Genomic DNA, 18873 nt, shown 5'->3' with positions numbered 1-18873 from the left:
GCAGTTTTCTAACTTTCTAACTGTAAAAACTTTTTTAATACGGCATGCAAAAAAATCTATTGTGTAAATCACTGGGGATAAGTGTGTCTGAATAATGCCTGAAAGTAAATGAATTGTAACGGCTGTGTTTGCTCCTGTTTATTTTAGTGTGTGTGCCGCAGCTGTGGAGCTTCCTCTGACCCCCTGCCTTTCACACAGTTAGTGCATTATGTCTCCACCACCGCCCTCTGGTAAGCACCGGACCACAATACACAGCACAACTTGTCTCTAATCAGAGCCAAAATGGACGCCTGCTCTGCATAGCACAGCAGGGTCCACCCCATCTCTGATCAGAGCCGTAATGGATGCCCGGTCAGCATAGCACAGCAGGGTTCATCTCTGATCAGAGCCGTAATGGAGGCCGCCTGCTCTCTCTGTCTCCCAGCCAACAGGCCGACCGTGTGCTGGAGAAGAGCGAGAGGCACAGGTCCGAAACCTTCGCGGAGCTGCTGCAGGCGGCGAGCACCATCGGGGATCTCCGAAACTGCCCGGTAGGAAACTCCGCCTCCGTCACACCTCTCTGTCGCCCCCGCCGCCCCTGCCGTCTTTCTCCAGGTCGTGAGCCTTTTTTCTCTCTGCCCCCGCTGCCCCCTTCTTGGAAACACGTGTTCTGCGGTTGCCCAACGCTTGCAAACAGATGGCGTGAGTCACGAGGCCCGTGTGCTTGTGTGCAGAGGATTGTGGGAGTTTAAGTAGTCTTCGCCTTTTTAGTGGGGTGGTTCCTTTCGTCTGTCTTTATTTTATGTTTTATGTTTATGCCTGCGCAAGAAAGCGCAAAAATCACATTTGTGGTCTTCGTTTCCTTGCTGCTAGTTTCCTGCTCTAATGTAAATTATCAAGAGGAGGGTATAGTACCCATTTAAGGAAGAAGATCACTAATATGTGATTAGAATGTTCTTAACTGAACATTCTAAGCACATATTAGTGTGTGTGTGTGTGTGAGTGAGTGTGTGTGCGTGAGTGATGGGTGTATATCTATATATGTGTGTGTGTGTGCGTGTTTGTGTGTGTATGTGTGTATGCGTGCGCCTGTGTGTGTGTGTGTGTGTGTGTGAGAGAGAGAGTGTGTGTGTATGTGTGTGTGTATGTCTGTATGTGCCTGTGTGTAAGTGTGTGTGTGTGTGTGTGTGTGTGTGTGTGTGTGTGTGTGTGTCTGTCTGTATGTGTCTGTGTGTATGTGCCTGTGTGTGTGTGTGTGTGTGTATGTCTGTATGTGCCTGTGTGTAATTGTGTGTGTGTGTGTGTAAGTGTGTGTGATGGGTTTTGCAGTTGTGCAGGGTGCCAGGCTCTCCCACTGAGCCCTGCTGTGGCGTCGTGCTCCAGCGGCTGAAAGATAAGCAGCCGATCTCACGGCGGGATATAAATAGAGCCGCGCCGCCATCTCCAATGGCAACGGAGCCGCGCTCCACCTCTGGCTGTCCAGAGGGCTTCACGTGCTCCACCTGCAGACAGCACCAATGCCGACACAGTGCATTCTGGGACAACCAGCGCTGAGTCCGTCACATTTCCCCTGTCCCAGTGCCATCACAGTGCATTCTGGCAATACTAAAGCTGCGTCCGTCTCAGTGCCCGACACAATGGATTCTGGGAAAAGGAAGGAGATTACATTTCACGGAGACAAGATCCCACAGTGTTTGCACAGTAATCAGCGTGCATACATCACCTTATCTTGTTCATTCAAAAAACAGAATACTTGGGGAGGGAAGGGGGCCCTTGAAATGACAGAACTGTGGATTTCGCTAACAGGAGCACTACTGTGTGCACCATCCCCCCCTCCCCCCCCCCCCCCCAACAGAGTAACTGCGGGGAGAGCATCAAGATTCGGCGGGTGCTGATGAACTGCCCCGAGATCCTGACCATCGGCTTCGTGTGGGACGCCGAGCAGTCGGACCTGACCGAGGACGTGGTCCGCTCGCTGGCCCCTCACCTCAACCTGTCCGGGGTAAGAGCGCCCCTCCCCGCCCTCCTTTCCTGCCGCTCGTCGGTTACCACCAATGGGCCGCCGGTGGGGCGGGTTCTCGCGCGGTGCGTCACCAGGTTGCTACGGGCTCGGTTGCTCCGGTTCCAAATTCTGTTTAAAATGGCGCACTATTGTGTGCGATAATGACATTTCTGTGTTACATTTGAGCTTGGTTGCTTGGATGGCAAGATTTGTTGAGGCCAAAGTCCACAGCTGTTTGAAGGGCTGTGGGTCTGCCTTATTTTCAGGGTGAAGACAGGTAGAAGTTGTTTAAAAAAAAAAAGTATTAAGGCTTCTTATTGAACAGCCTTATTGATAAGCAGTTTTTCACAGTTTTCTTTGTGAATTGGTCACACTACCAGAGGTGTTTTCTTATTTGCATGTTCGCTGTGGTCTTGTTTTTTCCCACAGTTGTTTTTGTGTTGTTGAGCTTTAGCTGCCGCGCGTGATTAGCGAGCCGCTGGTGCTCCCTCGCGCGCCCCCTCTCCGTTTCGTGACTCCCCCGGGGGCGAGCCGTCACTTCGCTTTTGCGTCCCAGGAGGTGCGTGCCCGCGGTGTCACGCCAGGGTTCGTAGCGCCCGCGGGACCCCGGGACGGTGTTTCGGCACTCTCGCTTCCTCTACGCCCGCCTCTCTCTGACTGAGCAAGACCCGCGTGGCGCCGAGCAAGCGTCGAACCCGCGGCCATCGCAGCCGCGGGGAGCGCCGTCTCGCAAAGAGGCAGGAGAGACGCGATTGGCTCAGTGCGCTGAAGACCCAATTTCCTCTCACCAGAGGACTGTTCCAGCTCTTAATTTTAGCCCCGGGCTGATGTCACTGTCCCTAGCAGACTCAGGGATACAGTGAAGACCAGACTGACAGGCAGACACTTATCCGTCTCTCTCTGTCGGGTCTGCTGGGCTGCTCGTCGCTGTCAATAAGAACGTCTGCCAAGACATGTAATGTAATGAGTCAAATAAAAAAAATGCTTTGATCTTGAGAAAGGTCAGAGGTCATGTGGCTGAGGTTCGGTAAGCAGGAAGCCAGATTGAGTTCTGATCTGCAGAGGACGCCGGGATATACAGGTACATGAATCAGTGACCAGTGTGCCCTTTACACAGTAAAGGGCACACAGTGCTGAGAGAGAGAGAGCTAGTGTTGGGAGGGGAGCTGTATCTGTTACAGCTGGCTGTGGGCAACTGTCACGTGATTGGTGGAATCAGTGCAGTGGTAACCCGAGTAACAGTGGCCTCTGTAAACCCCTCCCACCTATGACCAACTTTTGAGCCCAGCCTAGAATTGTATACAATTTAACTTTAGGGAACATCTCAATTTACATGTGTGTGTGTGTGCGCAATGTAGATTAATATCATTGTCAAGGATGGTGTTGTTCAGTGGATTTATGGGTATTGGAGAGATGAACCATATCCACACTGAAGTAAGCTCATTATAGCGGGGCTGCCCAACCCTGTTCCTGGAGATCTACTATCCTGTAGGTTTCACTCCCACCCCAACAAAGCACACCTCATTCAACAGCTAGGCCAGGACTGTCCAACCCTGTTCCTGGAGATCTACCATCCAGTAGGTTTTCACTCCAGCCCTAACAAAGCACACCTCATTCAACAGCTAGGCCAGGACTGTCCAACCCTGTTCCTGGAGATCTACCATCCAGTAGGTTTTCACTCCAGCCCTAACAAAGCACACTGTAATCAACAACTAGAGCAGGGCAGCCCATTCAACAGCCAGCTATCTCGTTGAGCTGCTAACTAGTAGAATGAGGCGTGCCGGATTAGGGTAGTGAAAACCTCCAGGACGGTAGACGGTAGGGTCGGACAGTCCAGGATTTTTGGGCTTATGTTACGGTCTCCCACAGAAAGACCCAGACCCCCCTCCCCCCCCGCATGGGATGACCGGGCCCCGTGTGTTTCCTCAGCTCTTCTACAGGGTCATGGACGAGAAGGCCAAGCGCAGCGAGCTGATCCTGGTGGGCATGATCTGCTTCTCCAGCCGCCATTACTGCACGTTCGCCTACCACACCAAGTCCGCCAAGTGGGTCCTGTTCGACGACGCCACCGTCAAAGAGGTCAGCCTCAAACCGGTCTGCGTTTGGATGTGTAACGCACGCTAGTTAAGGTGCCATTTCATGGCAATGTTGAAGAGCGCACTAGAATAGTGGTAATTTGCACACAAAGTATGTAAGTGAAGGAAATAATAGTTTCATTATCATCATCATCATCATCATTACCATCACTATTCCCATCAGCACTGTCTTCATCAATATTCCTCATCATTTTTGAGAAGTTTTTTTACTTAAGCAAAAAGAGCAGCATTGTTTATTTCAGCCTGAGGAAAGTATGTTGACCAAAATGGATCTTTGTTTTACAAGCAGCCTATAGTCATAAATCAGTTTTCTTGCTTAAATTTGAAGCATGATGAAGGTAAATTAATTCTGGTAAAGTAACTGTTCTTGCCTTTTTGTGGTCAAACAGTTTATTTTCCTGTGGTTAGATTTGTTTGTTTTTGTACCTTTTTCATTGACTTATTGAATTGTATTTGCAGTGCAATGAGATTGCAACAGTTGTTTGCTTATGGAAGTAAAAATTATTGCATGAAATGCTAAAAATGAGGGATGCATGATGAATCTTACAATGGATCGGTTGATCTTTGAAAGGTAGTAAATTATTATTTTATTGCAGATATTTTATTTATGGGGAGTGTGGCCAATTTAGCCGCAGAGACATAAACAATGCAAGTGACAGTGATGACAGTTAGAGGCAGTGGTGCGTGAAGACACAGTCGTGGAAGCAGAAAAGTGCGTGCTGTGTTTTCCAGAAACATCAAATGTTAAAGCAAGCCATTTGCACCGCATGAAGACTGTTTTTGTAACATATTTTCCACCTGTTTCGACCTCAATTCCCTGATGCAGGAAGTTCTTTCTTGTGCCACACCTCCCATGAGCCTCTCTGTTCCATCCTAAAAATTCCACTGTTTAAACTCAAGGGCTTTTGTTAGGCCTTCCGCTGCCATAAGTTACAAGAAAATATAAATTGCAGAAATGTATCTGTCAGAAGCTGATCAAAGTGCCTTCCGTGAGATTTCTCTGTTTATAAAAAAGCTCTCCCATTCCACCTTGTTTGGTTTGGTATTTTGTGTTTTTCTGTCCCAATTAAGTACTCACATTTTTCCTCCTTTTTAAAATTGTTTTGTAACTTGTTTCCTTTTTTTCATCATCCTTACATTTCAAATTGGAACCTGTGCATCTTATGGTGCTGTTTATCTGTTTTATGCATCACAGTCCCATTTTCAGGTTGTTTGGGAATTTAACATAACAGGTTTATACTGAATTTGTGCTTTAACATATCTGCCTTTATACTGACTTCTTAGCTCCACTCAAACATTGACTCGTAGGCCCTCTCCTTAGTAAAGGTGATGACGTCATTAAAACAGGCACATATAAAACTACATTACCCAGGCAGCTCACAGAAAAAGAGCAGTGAGCAGTCCTGTCTGTGTTTGGTAAAGCTGAGCAGGTGGTGGGAGGGGTCAGGAGGGGTAATGGCTATGTCTGGTGCTGGCTTCGAGGTGCGCTCCAAAAAACGTCTGCCTTTTTCCAGCTCCTTCCCCCCCCCCCCCCTCCCCCCCCTCCCTCGCTCTCAGAGACCCGGGAATGATTACTTTGCAGAACCCGCATCACATCATTCTGAGTAATCGCCCGCTGGGGGCTTAAGAGCTTAAAGGGTCCTTTAGCTTTAGAATCCTGCCATTGTTTTTATGTATGTTTGGGAAATCCAAATGGAGCACTTTCTCTGGGGGGGTTTATATTCAGATGCTTCCTGGTACTGACTCCGAGTTAAGCTATTTCAAGTTCCAGTTAGACATCAGTGTTAAATTATGGCTGTGTGGTAAACTGCTCCTTCATTTTTCAACACCCACAGGCATCTTGTCTTTTTAAAGGAAAATCTGTTAGTCTTAAATTCATTTTAATTTAAGGTAAATTAAGGTAACTAGACTTACAGTTTGTAAATTAAGGAAATGCTATGTAGAATGTTGTGTAAGTTGCTTGGGATAATAGCATCTGCTAAATACCTGTAATGTAATGTAATGTAGGTTTCCCGACTGCTTTGTCCTGGTGTTGCAGATTGGGTCCAAGTGGAAGGATGTGGCCTCCAAATGCATCCGGGGTCACTTTCAGCCCCTCCTCCTGTTCTACTCGAACCCTGACGGGAGTGCCGTCTCCACCGAGGACGCCCCCAGGCAGACCTCCCTGTGGCCCCACTACAAGTCCCCGATCAACGGGGAGACCGCAGGTGAGGGTGTACCTGTCCCTGCACGGAGAGGTGTGTGACGCCGAAAACTCCTAAAATAATCACACCTTCGGCCACACTCACCCGTAATGCCAAGGACTGAGCTATTAATGCACGTTCTTCAGAAAATATCCAGCACTGTCTGTGGAAACATATGTGAAGAAATATATATGGTGTGTGAGTTGCTCTAGGCAAATGCCTCTGCCAAGGAAATAAATGAATAAAATTAAATTAAATAGTGTTGTGAATTCAAATGAACAGATCATTTTGGCCAAGGGTTGTACAGCAGTGTGACTACTGTGTGGCTAAGTCCACAGATTCCAGGGCCTTTTAAACACTATTCCACCCTAAATATTTGTTTGCCTTTTTTCTAGCCAGGGCTTTAACCTGAATATTTATTAAGTCAGTGAAATATCAAGGATATTTTCACCGTTGGACTCTGCTAAACTTAATTTCCTTTAGTAATGGCTGTGAGAATTACGTAAATTCCGTACAGAAATTAGGAAGAAATTTTGTTTACGCGGAGAGTAGTCGATGTGTGGAATAGCCTGCCAGGTCACGTATAGTAGAGACAGAAACTCAGGGGATTTCAAGACCAGCCTTGACACGGTGTTCAATTCTGTCTATTCTGTCAGTAGTCAGAGCACTGCTAGGTACAATTTAGGCAGGAAAATTGTGAGCATGGTTGGACTGAATGGCCTGCTCTCATTATTATGTTATGTTATGTTTTATGTTTTGTTATGTTATGTTATGAGAAATGCGTGGTGAATTGCAAATGGACACAGTTGGGCCTCTGTGCGCACTGTGCTTCGGACTTAATTAACGGCTCTAATTTAATTCTCTAATTAATACATGCTCCCGGTTCCCAGAATCCCCTGGGATATCCTCCCCCTGTCTGCTTCCACAAAAATATCCTCAGACTCTCATACATTATTTATTTTAATTAGCGGATAGCGCCGCCCGGGACCGCTCGGAGAGCTTCCACCCTTGTCTGTTTTCCGTTAATATGGCGGGGTATTTACTGGGGCAATTAATGTTAAGTGTCTTGCCCCAGTCAGAGTATCACTGTAGGGGGCCATAAGGTAATCAGAGGCTGGGACCTGCTGGTTGTGAGTCCGCTTGCTTTTGCCACTCTTCATGGTTTAATCAAGCCTGGCGTGGAGACCGAAGGGTTTGCAGGAGCAGAACGAAATCAGAAAGTCATTTAGAAGTAATGCCTGTTTCATATGCCGAGTTCAAACCCCTCAGAGCAGACTGTTCCACTGTAGCTGGCTCTCACTTTGCATGGCTTTCTCCACCAGAGCTGAAGGTATGTCATTCTTGGGGCCTGACAAGCGAGTGAATTTAAGACTAATGTTTGGCTATGATCTGTTCCTTTTGTTTTTTTGTTGTTGTTTTAAAACCTTCTGGGTAAAAAAGAGAATTGGCACGCCGTTGTGGTCTATTTTTTGACGCCCCTGCATTCAAATCCACACTGTCTCTGGCGAGGGCAGCAGTTGCTGATGACGACAGATAAATGTGCGTTTGTTTGTTTGTTTATTTATTTATTTCTCCCGGTGGATTAAAGAGCTGGATTCATTTGTGCTCTCATCTCTTGCCGTAATCTTCCTTAAAATCTGCCGGCCCTCTGTCTCCTCTTCTGTCGTCGGCTTTGGCGGCCATTTTATCATACGCTGTTAATGGGAATCTAAGCCGGCCTTATGGTGAACACAACGATAAGGCCACCATCTTGGGGCGTGGAGAGGGACACGCTTGTTAATTAGAGCTGATAAGCAGGCAGCTCAAGGTGGTGATGTTCGGGGAGAATTGCTCAGAGTTTGGCATATTTAGACATTTCCTGTCCGATGGTACCGGCTTCTCCTCGGCTTCTAATCCTGTTGTCGTTATCGTTGCCAATTTAAATCCTGCAGCCTGCAGTTTAAAAACATTTATTCATAACGTCCGTTCTCTCACAAATAAAGGCAGATTTACCATTAAAATAAATGTGTCAGCTAGTTGAACCATTTGGATTATCATGTTAGAGGATCCCAGGGAAAGTGCCCAGTCAGACACGTCAGGTGCGGTAGATCAGCCACTTCTAAAAATACCAGTATTCCTGACCGAAGATCATTTCCGTGGTTTTACCACTGGCTATGTTGGGCACCTTTATTTTTCTGCTTACCAGCAGAGGGCGCTGTGGTTGGGTGACCCTGCATAGCAGAGATACTCAAATCTGGCCTTTGAATCCAAATCAGGCCCCGGTTTTCTTTCCTCCCAGGTAATTAAATGAACAGTTAGTGCCACCGAATGGCCAGACTGTCCTCACACCTGACTCCCAGGTACAGGGAGGGTGGAAAACCGGCAGTTCTTGGCCCTGGAGGACTGCGATTTGAGGAAGAGGGCTCTGCGTCCCCTGGGATGGGGGGATGAAAGGTGGGCAAAGCGTTTCATGTCTTTGTTTTTTTTCCCCCTCCGCCATGCGCCACAGGCCCCGAAGTTCCGTCGTCCGGATCAAAGAAGCCGGACGCGTCCAGGGAGAACGCGGGCGGTTCTGGCCCCGGCGGCTTCAAACCCAAACACCAAGCCCCCTCCAGCCAGGGCTTCGGCCGGTCGAGCGGACCGACCAGCGCGGGACGGGGCCCAGGTACTCCCACGGGACACCCGGAAAACGCCATGGAAACCATTACTCTGTGTATCCTGAGACAACGTCTGTTTGGCTATTCTCTCTAAAAACCTAGCAGAAAAACACCATGTTAAATAATTAATGCTTTATAAAAAACAATATTCTACCTAAGGCTTCAAAAACAAAGACAAAACCTCTTTGTAAGGTGGGTTATTTTGCTCACTCTCTCTCCCCCTCCTGTCTCTCTCTCTCTCTCTCTCCCCGCCTCTCTCTCTCTCTCTCTCTCTCCCTATCCCTCCCCCCCTCCCTCTCTCTCTCTCTCTCTCTCTGTCCCCCTCTCACTCTCTCTGCCCGCCTCTCTCTCTCTCTCTACCCCCCCTCCCTCTCTCTCTCTCTCTGTCCCACCCTCTCTCTCTCTCTCCCCCCCCTCCCTCAGTGAAAGCTGGCCCCAGTGACCCTAAAGGCAAGCTGAGGGAGGGCTCCAAAGAGTGCGCCCCGAGGGTGGGGGAGGCCCGTACCCCTCACCTACCCAGGAAGGAGGCGGAGAGGGGGCAGCGGAGACAAGACTCCCGACACTCCCGAGGTAGGAGCACAACCTCCACCCCCACCCCCACACCCCTGAATCGAACCCTTTCCCAGCGGTGCCTCGCTCAGCTGCGTCCGCGAGCGCGTCCCCCCCCCCCCCCCTTGCGCTGACTCCGATGCGTTCTGAAGTGCTGACGCGTGCGGGACGGGCCCGCCGCGGTACGCCACAGGTCCTTACGTAACCCGGGATTAGGGATAAGTGTGTCAGAGGAAGATTACTGTTGTGACACGCGGGGGCGGGGTCACAGGGGTCTGAGTGAGCGGGCGGCTCGTCCTCCTCTTTGAGCTTTGAGCAGCCTGTCACCCTGTCTCCTAGCGCATCGTAGTTGCTGCTCCGCGGCAAGTCTGTTTTTCCCCAACTGAAAAAGTTTAAATCAGGATGTTTTGCAGACGTGTGTCTGAAGCTGTGTGTCTGTAATGCAGTGCTTAAGACCATTGGCAGGGCTGCTGGGATAGCCTCCTGTGTTGTTGGCTATTTTCTCTTTTATTGATTGTTTTCAATTGGAAAGAGGGAAGGCTGATGACAAAGTGCTTACTTCCTGATGCATGGCTTTTGCACAGGTTTCATGTTTTTATTCCATCTCTATGGTAGCAGAAGATTGATAGGATGTCTCAGTGATTGAGAAGTGGACTCTTCTTGACGTTCCGAGACGCGCGCGTTTGCACGCGTGCAGTATGATGTCATGATGTCAGTACGCGTGCGCGAGGCCGGGTAAAAGCATTAAACCTTCCGTTTACGAGTCAGCTAAGCACGGAACACCAGCCTGCCCGCCATGCTAGCCCACCGTTCGCCCGCCTCTCTCCCTCCCTCCGTAATCAATCGGTGAAATGTGGCGATGACATCATCTAATCCATAACTGGCGACTGTGCGAATCCCAATGGACCCACTGCTACTGTACCTCATGCCCCTGACCTTCGGGCACTGAGCGTTCTTTAGAGTCTGGGAACAAAACACACGCAGGGTTCAGGAGATGCGGTAACCCGTGGCGATGCAGCGATGACACAGTGTGACCTTCCTTTGTGCACTGTAGGCTTAGCCTGTGCTCTCTGTACAGTGACACTGGCCCCGTTCCATTATCGTTAGAGTGTGTGTGTGTGTGTGTTTTTTTACATTTTTTTTTTAAAGTGCCTAGCGTGATTCATGGTGTCCTTGAAAGATTCCTGCATTGCCGCAGGGTGTCCCAGTGTGGAGTTCTGCGGGGGCAGGGGAGGGGGGGATGGGGGGGGTTTAGGATGGGGGGGGGGGGGAGTGGTGGCGAATGCAGGCACTGTACTCCCCCGGGTCTCCTCTGCTAAAACACATCGAGCTGTCACCAGACCTGTCACACAGCGAACCGGGCGGGATTCGCGTGGGGTTCACGGGGTTCACGACCCCCGGGGTTCGTGGTCTGCCGCATCGCGGAGGCGAGGAGCGGCCCCCGGTGCCCTCCGCCACGTCCCGGATGCGGCTGCGGGACGGCGCGTGCCCGGGCACAGTTGGCCTGGCACAGCCTACCGGGCGCGAGCCAAGCTTGGCGCCTGCGCTGAGTGAGAGGCGGGACAGTATGCCAGTCTCATCGCTGCCAGGCTACAGTCAGAACCTTACAGTACGCAACCAGCACCGTCCCGTCTTTCTCTGGGCATTGCTTCATTTTCGGGAAGCTTTTCTTGAAGGAACCTTTTCTCGAAGGCAGTACTCTGCAGAAACTGGGTCCTCTTCTGCCGGTTTGGACCCCCTGCCTGAACGGCGGGAACAGAACAGGGCTGGGGAGCCGGCGGCTGCCGTGCGACCTTGCGTAATCTAAGATTAGGAGCGAGCGTTTTTTTTTTTTTTTTTTCTTTTCGAAAGAGGATTACCGCTGACGTGGGCGCCTGGAGTCGCCGGGGCCCTGGATGGAGCATCCCGGGACAGGCCCGATGCCGAACGCAAGCGCGGCGATCATAACATCTGCATGAGTCACACGTGTCGGGTGCCCCTGCCTCTGTCCGAGAGGCGAGAGGGCCGCGAACCGCGGAGAAGAGTTATCAAAGATTATTATTATTTGACGTCACGGCGGTATTTTTAGCCTTGTTTACGCGCGCCCTCTGGACTGGCGGTGCGGGCGCGTGCGCATGGGTGCGCTGCGGATAGCGAGCGGCCGCGGCTCGGAGCGTAGACGCGGCGTGCGTTCGGCGAGTCTGTGTCATGCGGAGAAGCGGCGGTGTCTGCGTTAACGGACGTGCCTGGGCCTCTCTTTCAGACGCCGTTGCGGAGAAGACGCACGCCCGGTCCGCCTCGCCCCCCGAGCTCCGGCAGCACGCCGACGGGAGGGGGTACGGCAGTCCGGGGAAGGGGCAGAACTGGGCCGACAGGACGTCCCACCAGAGCCGCCCGTCCCACGAGTCCCGCCTCCCGACCAGCCCGCCGACGAGCCGCACGCGGAGGCAGGAGGCCCCGACGGGGGCGGGGGCGGGCGCGGGGGGGGACGCAGGGGGGCAGGACGCGCGGGAGAGGAGCCGCGGCAGGAGCAGGTCCTGGAAGCCCGTGCGGGAGGTGCTGAACGTGGACAGCGTGCTGAGCGAGCTGGAGCGCCGCCTGCGGTCCTCCGCCCAGGAGAGGGCGCCGCAGCGGGAGCGGGAGCGAGCCCGGGCCCGGGACGAGCGCAAGCAGAAGAGCCTCATGACCATCTACGAGGACGAGCAGCGGCTGGAGAGCGGGAGCCGCAGCTCCCTGGAGTCCGACACCCGGGACGGGCGGGGCAAGGCCGGGGGCGGGGCCGGGCTCAAGCTGCGCAGCGACAACTGGACCATCCAGCGCACGGAGTCCGGGTACGAGAGCAGCGACAGGCTCAGCAATGGGTCCACCAATCCGGACTCGCCCGTGGTGGAGAACTTCGCCGCTAAGGAGCTGAGGCCCTCACCGGAGGCCCAGCAGCCGAGGTAAGATTACTCTCTCAGCCCTTTATTTAGTACCTTTAAACGTTTAAGGCGTGACATCACAAATGTGTGAGATCACAAATGTGCGATTAGAATGTTCTTATCTGAACATTCTAATGCTGATGTCACAATCACTGCTGGTAACTGAAAGCAGTGGAGCCATTTTGTGAGTTCTAGAACACTGACTTAGAATTTTGAAATACGAACATTCCAAATAAATGTACTCTTCAGGGGGTTGATACTATTCCTTCATTTAATGTGTTTAATTGTATTACTCTATTAAATACATTTAATACTGTTCCTTTATTTACTGCATTTGAGTAGAAATTATTCTTGAAAGTTGTGCAGTGGCATCTGTATCTGTTCAGCCAACAAAATGATTTGCATCTGTCTGTCTGTCTGTATTTGAACCAGTGGACTGAGGGTGTGTGTGTGTGCATGTTTGTGTGTATGCGTGTGTATGTGTGTGTGTGTAGACACACTAGTGTCCACAGGGGATCTGTTCATCTTATGTAATAAATGTATTTTGGTATTTGTCTGTGCGTTAAGAGATGCATTAAAGCACTTGTTTTACTGTGCGCAGCAAATTGCTGTTCTTTCATTTTACAGTTTAATGCTCACTTTTTCTGCTAATCCCATTTTCTGAATGTTGTCCAAATTTCCATGGTCAGCTTAGGGACGAAAAAAAGCCATTTTGTACGCAACACATTATCCCTGCTTTCAAAATACGCTATTCTGGTCCTGATACACGCAGAGTATCCGTGTCGAGCGCCCGAACAAAATAGGCATGTTTTAACGCTAAAGATTTTATGCTGTGCGTTTGTGTCCGTCGTATGAAGAGCACCGCTCTCTATTTCTGTGCGTTGCTCTGCTCTATGAAGCACCATGGGGGACGTCACCCTACTTTCCAGACCGGTGGCTCGCTCTGCAGCGCGCGCAGCGGCTTGTTGTGCTCTGACATATTAAACACAACCTACGGCCATGAATAATTTAGCCGCTCGCAAACATCGGGGCTCGCGCGCTAAGAATAGAAGCGAGATGAGTCGCGGCCGTGCGCGCTCGGCACACACCTGCTCGCTGCGTTCGCCGGCTGCTGCTGCTGCGGCGTTCGGGCACTGCGGTGGCGGTGCTACGGGACCCGCCAGGGTTCGAGTTTGTTTCGCGGGAGAGAGGAAGGAGGAAGTGAGGCGTTCAAGGGCGGGGGGGGGGGCAAACGGGAGATGTACCCACGCTTAGCTGCCCCCTCCCCTGTCAGATGCGATCGTGCCCTCAAAACCAGCACCGGCACAACAGTTGCCACAACTGCGCGTTTCCAGGGAAACCGAACATCCAGGAAAACATTTTCTTTTTTTTCCGGGAAATGGAAATTAAATGTAAATTTCCAAACGCGTCCCTCCGCGGGCGTTTCCTGGTTAATGTTCTGGAGGAGCGCTGAAAGAGATGTACTTCATGATGCTTTGTACATCTTTAACCGCTGGTATATATATTTGCATTTCTTACAACCGCTATCAAGGGACACTTTAAAAGGGAGCATTTTACACCTCATGAATGTGTCTACTTCGATATTTACTGAAGTAATTTAGGTAAAGCTCCTTGCCTGGGGGGGGAGGGGGGGGGGGGTAGAGCGCACCAGCCGAGAATAAAACCTGCAATGTTCTAGTAACCACTGCACTACACACATAAATATAAATTAGGAAGCTGTCACTCTCTGAGATTACAGGAAGAACATTGATCAGAAAATGTTCATTTGATGTTGACCAAGCACGTGAATTCACAATTGGACCTTGCCCTGAGCCCTAAAAACATAACCTTTCCCCTGTGAGAGATGATGCAGGCCAGTAATAACTTTTCTGTACAGCGGACAACAGCAAGTTCTGTTAAGAAAAAAATTTTAATTCCCAATTTATTCTTTATTTATGCAGAAGGAAACAATGTGCTGAATACAGTTTACCTATTGTAGTTACTGTAATTACGACCGGTATACTGTCACACTGCACATCCACACACACACACACAGCATCACACAACACACACACACACACACTTATGTGTAAAACTACATGAAGCAGCTGACTGTAGCTCATGCTGCATCTAGCAGCACTAAAATGAATATTGAACATTATACAGAATAACGTCCACAGCGTATGTATCTGCAGATAAGTGCCGTGTCAGATGACACCCACACTAGCCCTCTGCTCTGTATGTCATACGGGAAAACGTGCCTGGGGTTTAGCCTGAGCATAATCTCTTAAAAGGGTGGGAGCGGTGCTACGCTACGCTACGCTCGCGCTGATCCGCTACCGCGCTAGCGGGCCGCCTCCGAGCTCCGAGCCGCCACTCACTGACCTCACCATGTCAACCCTCTCTCTCTCTCTCTCTCTCTCTCTCTCCAGAAGCCCCCTCCGCCACGGCGGCCGGTGCGAGGACTCCAGGGGGGACCCCCCACGCCCCGCGTACTCCTACGGTAAGAGGCTGGGGTCTTCTGGTTCGGCTGAGGTGCACGTCCCGTACCTGGTTATTGTTTCTTACCTGTTTGGAGAGAATGGGCCGGCCTGGTGATTGGTCTATTCCGAGTGATAACATCGTACTATTGAATCATTACCATAGCGTCTTAAATCATTACCTTGTGTAAAAATAATCCACAACAATGCAGTATAAAGCTCCTACTGGTAACCATATTTGCTGTCAATAAAACAGCATCATGACACGTGACCTCTCTCTGGTCTTAATCGGTAAAACCAGATTGGGCCATGGTATAGCTATGAATGGTAATATCTGGAAAAAGCACCACCCCTTCCTGTTATGTTTTGATTGGTCCAAGGCAGGAGCCAGGAAGTGTTTTAAGTCAGGCGCTAGACAACGAACCTTGGCAAAGGGAAGCAATGCATTGTTTAACAGTTTTTAATTGACTTGCTGTTAAACTCAGGGATTAAGTGTTGTCGATAGGCTGATATAGTTATCCGTCATTGGGAGGTTTTGAGGTTTTAAGGAAAAGGCAAGGAAATGCCAGGCACGCATAAGCAGGTGGCCCACTAAGCACTTTCCCTGGGTTTTTGGGCTACTGTGGTTTGGTCTGTGCTGGCCTAGGCTGCTCTGTTTAATGAGGTATGAGGCTGAGTGGGAGGAGCTTGACACAGGGATCAGGTTAATTCTTCGGGAATCATGCTGTCCCAGCCAGTACGGCAACAGGATTTTTATTATTATGATTATTATTATTTATTATTTTTTAGCCATTAAAAAAAAAATGTGACCTAGAAACACATTTTATGACATCATTTGAAATCTAATATTCATCTGGAGATGATGTGTTTCATATGACTTCTTTTATTGATTTTTTTATTTATTATTCTTTTATTGATTCAGAAGTATGCATGTAGAAGCGCGGTCTTCATTAATATCAGTATTCCTCTTTAAGTCAGTGACCAGCGGGGTGTAGTTTTAATGATACGCCAGTGAAAAAAGTACCTAAGCACAGACATTTTGGCCATTGGTGCCTGTGGCTGTTGATAATGCGATGTGCTTATAGCACGGGCCATATGCCGCTGTTTAATGAGCAGTCTGTTTATTTAGCCGTGCAGACATAATTTAACATCAGTCCGCCCGACTCTGTGAGACCGCAGGACTGCTTAGTGCGGCGCATCAATATTTCGTATTTCTTTTCGCTTACGCCGTTTTTTGGCGGGGGTCCAAAAATGGCTTTAGCGCAAATAAATCGACGTCACTTAATGGCTGAGCACAGAAAACGTTCAGCATATACCCTCTGAGCACACGGCAGAGCTCAGATAACGTTCAGTATAAACCCCCTGAACACACATCAGAGCGAAAAAAATGTTCAGTATATACCCCTGAACACAGAGCAAACAAACGATGTTCAGCATACTCTGTGAGGTATCCCAGATTTTGCTCGAGCGCTTCGCTAATCATCGTTCTCCTGTTCGCGCTGCTTGTGAATGTTTAAGGGAAAACAGGCTTTCTTTTCTAAAAAAAAGAGAAAGAGAAGAAAGATAAGAAAGCTGATTAAAGCGGCGGTTGGTACGTAGGCGTAATGTCTCTTCTCTGTGGCCTGAGCGGGGACAGATTACATGAAACGAGTGGTAAAGAGAGGCCAGAGAGCAAACAGAAGCCATTATGGCTCAAACTGTCACAGAGTGGTAAAGAGAGGCCAGAGAGCAAACAGAAGCCATTATGGCTCAAACTGTCACAGAGTGGTAAAGAGAGGCCAGAGAGCAAACAGGAGCCATTATGGCTCAAACTGTCACAGAGTGCATGATTAAAACTGGCCAGGCCCCGTCTCCCTCAGAGAAACAGCATCCGATGTGTAATCTGCATTTGCTGTTTAAAACCCAGCATAAATTCTCAGAAATGAATTCCACGATACAGAGACAAACAGACATAAACATACACAGACAGACACACACATAATCACGTAGGCACACAAACACACACGCAAAACACACAGGCAAATCTGCATGCATATGTGCTCGCTGATGCGCGCACGTGCACACACACACATACACAACACACATTTCTCTTTTAACACCTTGTCAGTAAGCAGGAACTGTGATGGAAGGGATATACAATTCCACTTTACGCCTCATGATTTTGTAATTTGCCAGTCGATAGTACAAGACGTGCTTAACCCGGTGTTATTGCAGTTTATTTCTCACAGTTTGCGGGTCTGAGCTGGGAAATCGATAAACAGATCAGAGATAGATGAGGTTTGTATTTTTGTGTTGTGTAGAAGTACTCTGCTAATAAAGCTGATGTAATTTGTCATGATTTTATGCTGGTACAGTCAGGTTTTCACTTTCCTGAAATTGCCATGCTAGTTTTTTCACGTATTGATAATTTCAGCAAATATTTGTAGTACACAACAAAAAAACATTCCTTGGAAAAATACTGGGAAAACTTCAGAAAAAACACAATAAAAATTCATAAATGACACACTGTAAGTACACAGAGCCAGATTACAGAGTGAAATGTATTTTTTTCCCCTCCATTTTGGCAGCACGTTGCATTAAAGCTGCAGCTCTGCAGCGGTTTTTTTTTTTTTTTTTTTTGTGGCAGCGGCTGACCTTTGACCTTAGAAATGTGACACCTGTCATTATCTCCCGTTCGCCTGCTGGATGGCCGTGCTCCGGCGGACCCGCCATTACGTCAGTTTGGCGGGAGGCCACGTCCCCCCCCCTCCCCCCCCCCCCGCCTCATCAGCGGGAGCTTATCGCTTCGTGTCCATTAAAGGCTGAGGCCATTTTAAAAAGCAACGGCAGGAGATAAATGGTACTAAACAATAGGGAGGGGGTGGGGGACAGGGGTGGGGGGGGGGGGGGTGCAATCAAAGCCATTTTCCTCTGACAACTGAGGGTGAGTGATTCCGAGTGCAACTGGACATGTTCATGCTGTGTTCGAAAGAGATGGCTTTCATTTTCCCCCAGAAGCCCTTTTCACTGTTTTTTTTTTTCCATTAGGGGACTGACACAGTCTCATCGTTGTTGTGGGAAAATAGACACAAAAATGTGTTTAAGCGTGTGAAAAGGTCATTCCTCCCCCCATTTTTGACATGTTTTTTGAAGTGGTTGATCTCATTCAGGACTCAATATGATTTCTCTTCCGAATGGACTTGTACAGCCCTAGAAATATAGATGGTTTCATGTGATATTATATGCTCTTTGGGGAAGAGATTGTCGATTAAGATTTAAGCTATTAGCAAAATACAAGTTTGTCTCCACGGCAACCGGGCGGACGTGCAGACCATTCATGGTTCGTCTGTCAGCACAAATTTATGGGCCGCAGGAAAAAAAAAAAAAAAAAAGAAAGGTCCTGTTCCGTAGCGGGGCGGAGAGGGAGAGGGAGAGGGAGAGGGAGGGCGAGCGGAGGAGATGCCATCGCCTGTGTTTGAGCTTCTTGCTGTTGCGACAGCTTGGTTACGGCTGGACCCGCGTCCCGGGACGGCGTTCGGCCCAGGCGACCCCCTAAATCAGCGTGCGCCCGGCACGTGCCGTAATTAAAAAAAACGGCAGTTAAAGGTCAGGGTTTTGAATTCCAGCGCCGTGATCTGTAGGGGAGGCTCGCCTAATCCCGCTTCCTCGGACCGCAAAACCCCGCCCTCCCTCGTTTGATTGACACTGATCTCCTCCTCCAGATAACCTGCTGACACTTGTTGGGAGATCTACACGGTGCTCAAGACATTGTTTTTTGGGGGGTTTTTTTCTTTTTTGGCTTTTTGAGAGAAACGTGTCGGCCGCCTTCTTGCGCCAACGCGGCGCGGCGCCTCCTAGCTTCCTGTCGGCTCGGAATGCCGGGCCGGACCGTATTTAGGGCACCGTGAACCCCGAGCCAAAACTCCCCGACCAGCTCCTGCGCCTTTTATCCTTGCATGGACCTCTGGGTCAGCGGGAAAGAAAAAAAAAGAAAAGAACACGTCTATTTATAAAGCGGAGGAATCTGGCGCGCGAGAGAGCGAGCGCCTGCCGACCCACAATCCTCTGCTGCCTCCACACGTCTGTACAG

General features: G+C 49.6%; 1 protein-coding gene across 3 annotated transcripts in view; it reads left to right on the top strand.

The window, feature by feature from the left end:
* usp53b (ubiquitin specific peptidase 53b) overlaps nucleotides 1–18873 on the top strand; it is a 30572-nt gene that overhangs the window by 5458 nt on the left and 6241 nt on the right. For 2 of the 3 annotated variants that reach the window (XM_035419582.1, XM_035419579.1), the window contains exons 5-13: nucleotides 148–230; nucleotides 425–530; nucleotides 1835–1981; nucleotides 3911–4060; nucleotides 6116–6284; nucleotides 8749–8904; nucleotides 9320–9466; nucleotides 11688–12366; nucleotides 14757–14827. In XM_035419582.1, the coding sequence (XP_035275473.1) occupies nucleotides 148–230; nucleotides 425–530; nucleotides 1835–1981; nucleotides 3911–4060; nucleotides 6116–6284; nucleotides 8749–8904; nucleotides 9320–9466; nucleotides 11688–12366; nucleotides 14757–14827 (1708 nt within the window). The remainder of the gene's footprint in view (nucleotides 1–147; nucleotides 231–424; nucleotides 531–1834; nucleotides 1982–3910; nucleotides 4061–6115; nucleotides 6285–8748; nucleotides 8905–9319; nucleotides 9467–11687; nucleotides 12367–14756; nucleotides 14828–18873) is intronic. The other variant, XM_035419580.1, reaches the window with a different exon arrangement.

This window comes from Anguilla anguilla, chromosome 5, assembly GCF_013347855.1.
Source record: "Anguilla anguilla isolate fAngAng1 chromosome 5, fAngAng1.pri, whole genome shotgun sequence".
Taxonomy (NCBI): domain Eukaryota; kingdom Metazoa; phylum Chordata; class Actinopteri; order Anguilliformes; family Anguillidae; genus Anguilla; species Anguilla anguilla.
This window is presented reverse-complemented; position numbering and strand designations above follow the sequence as displayed.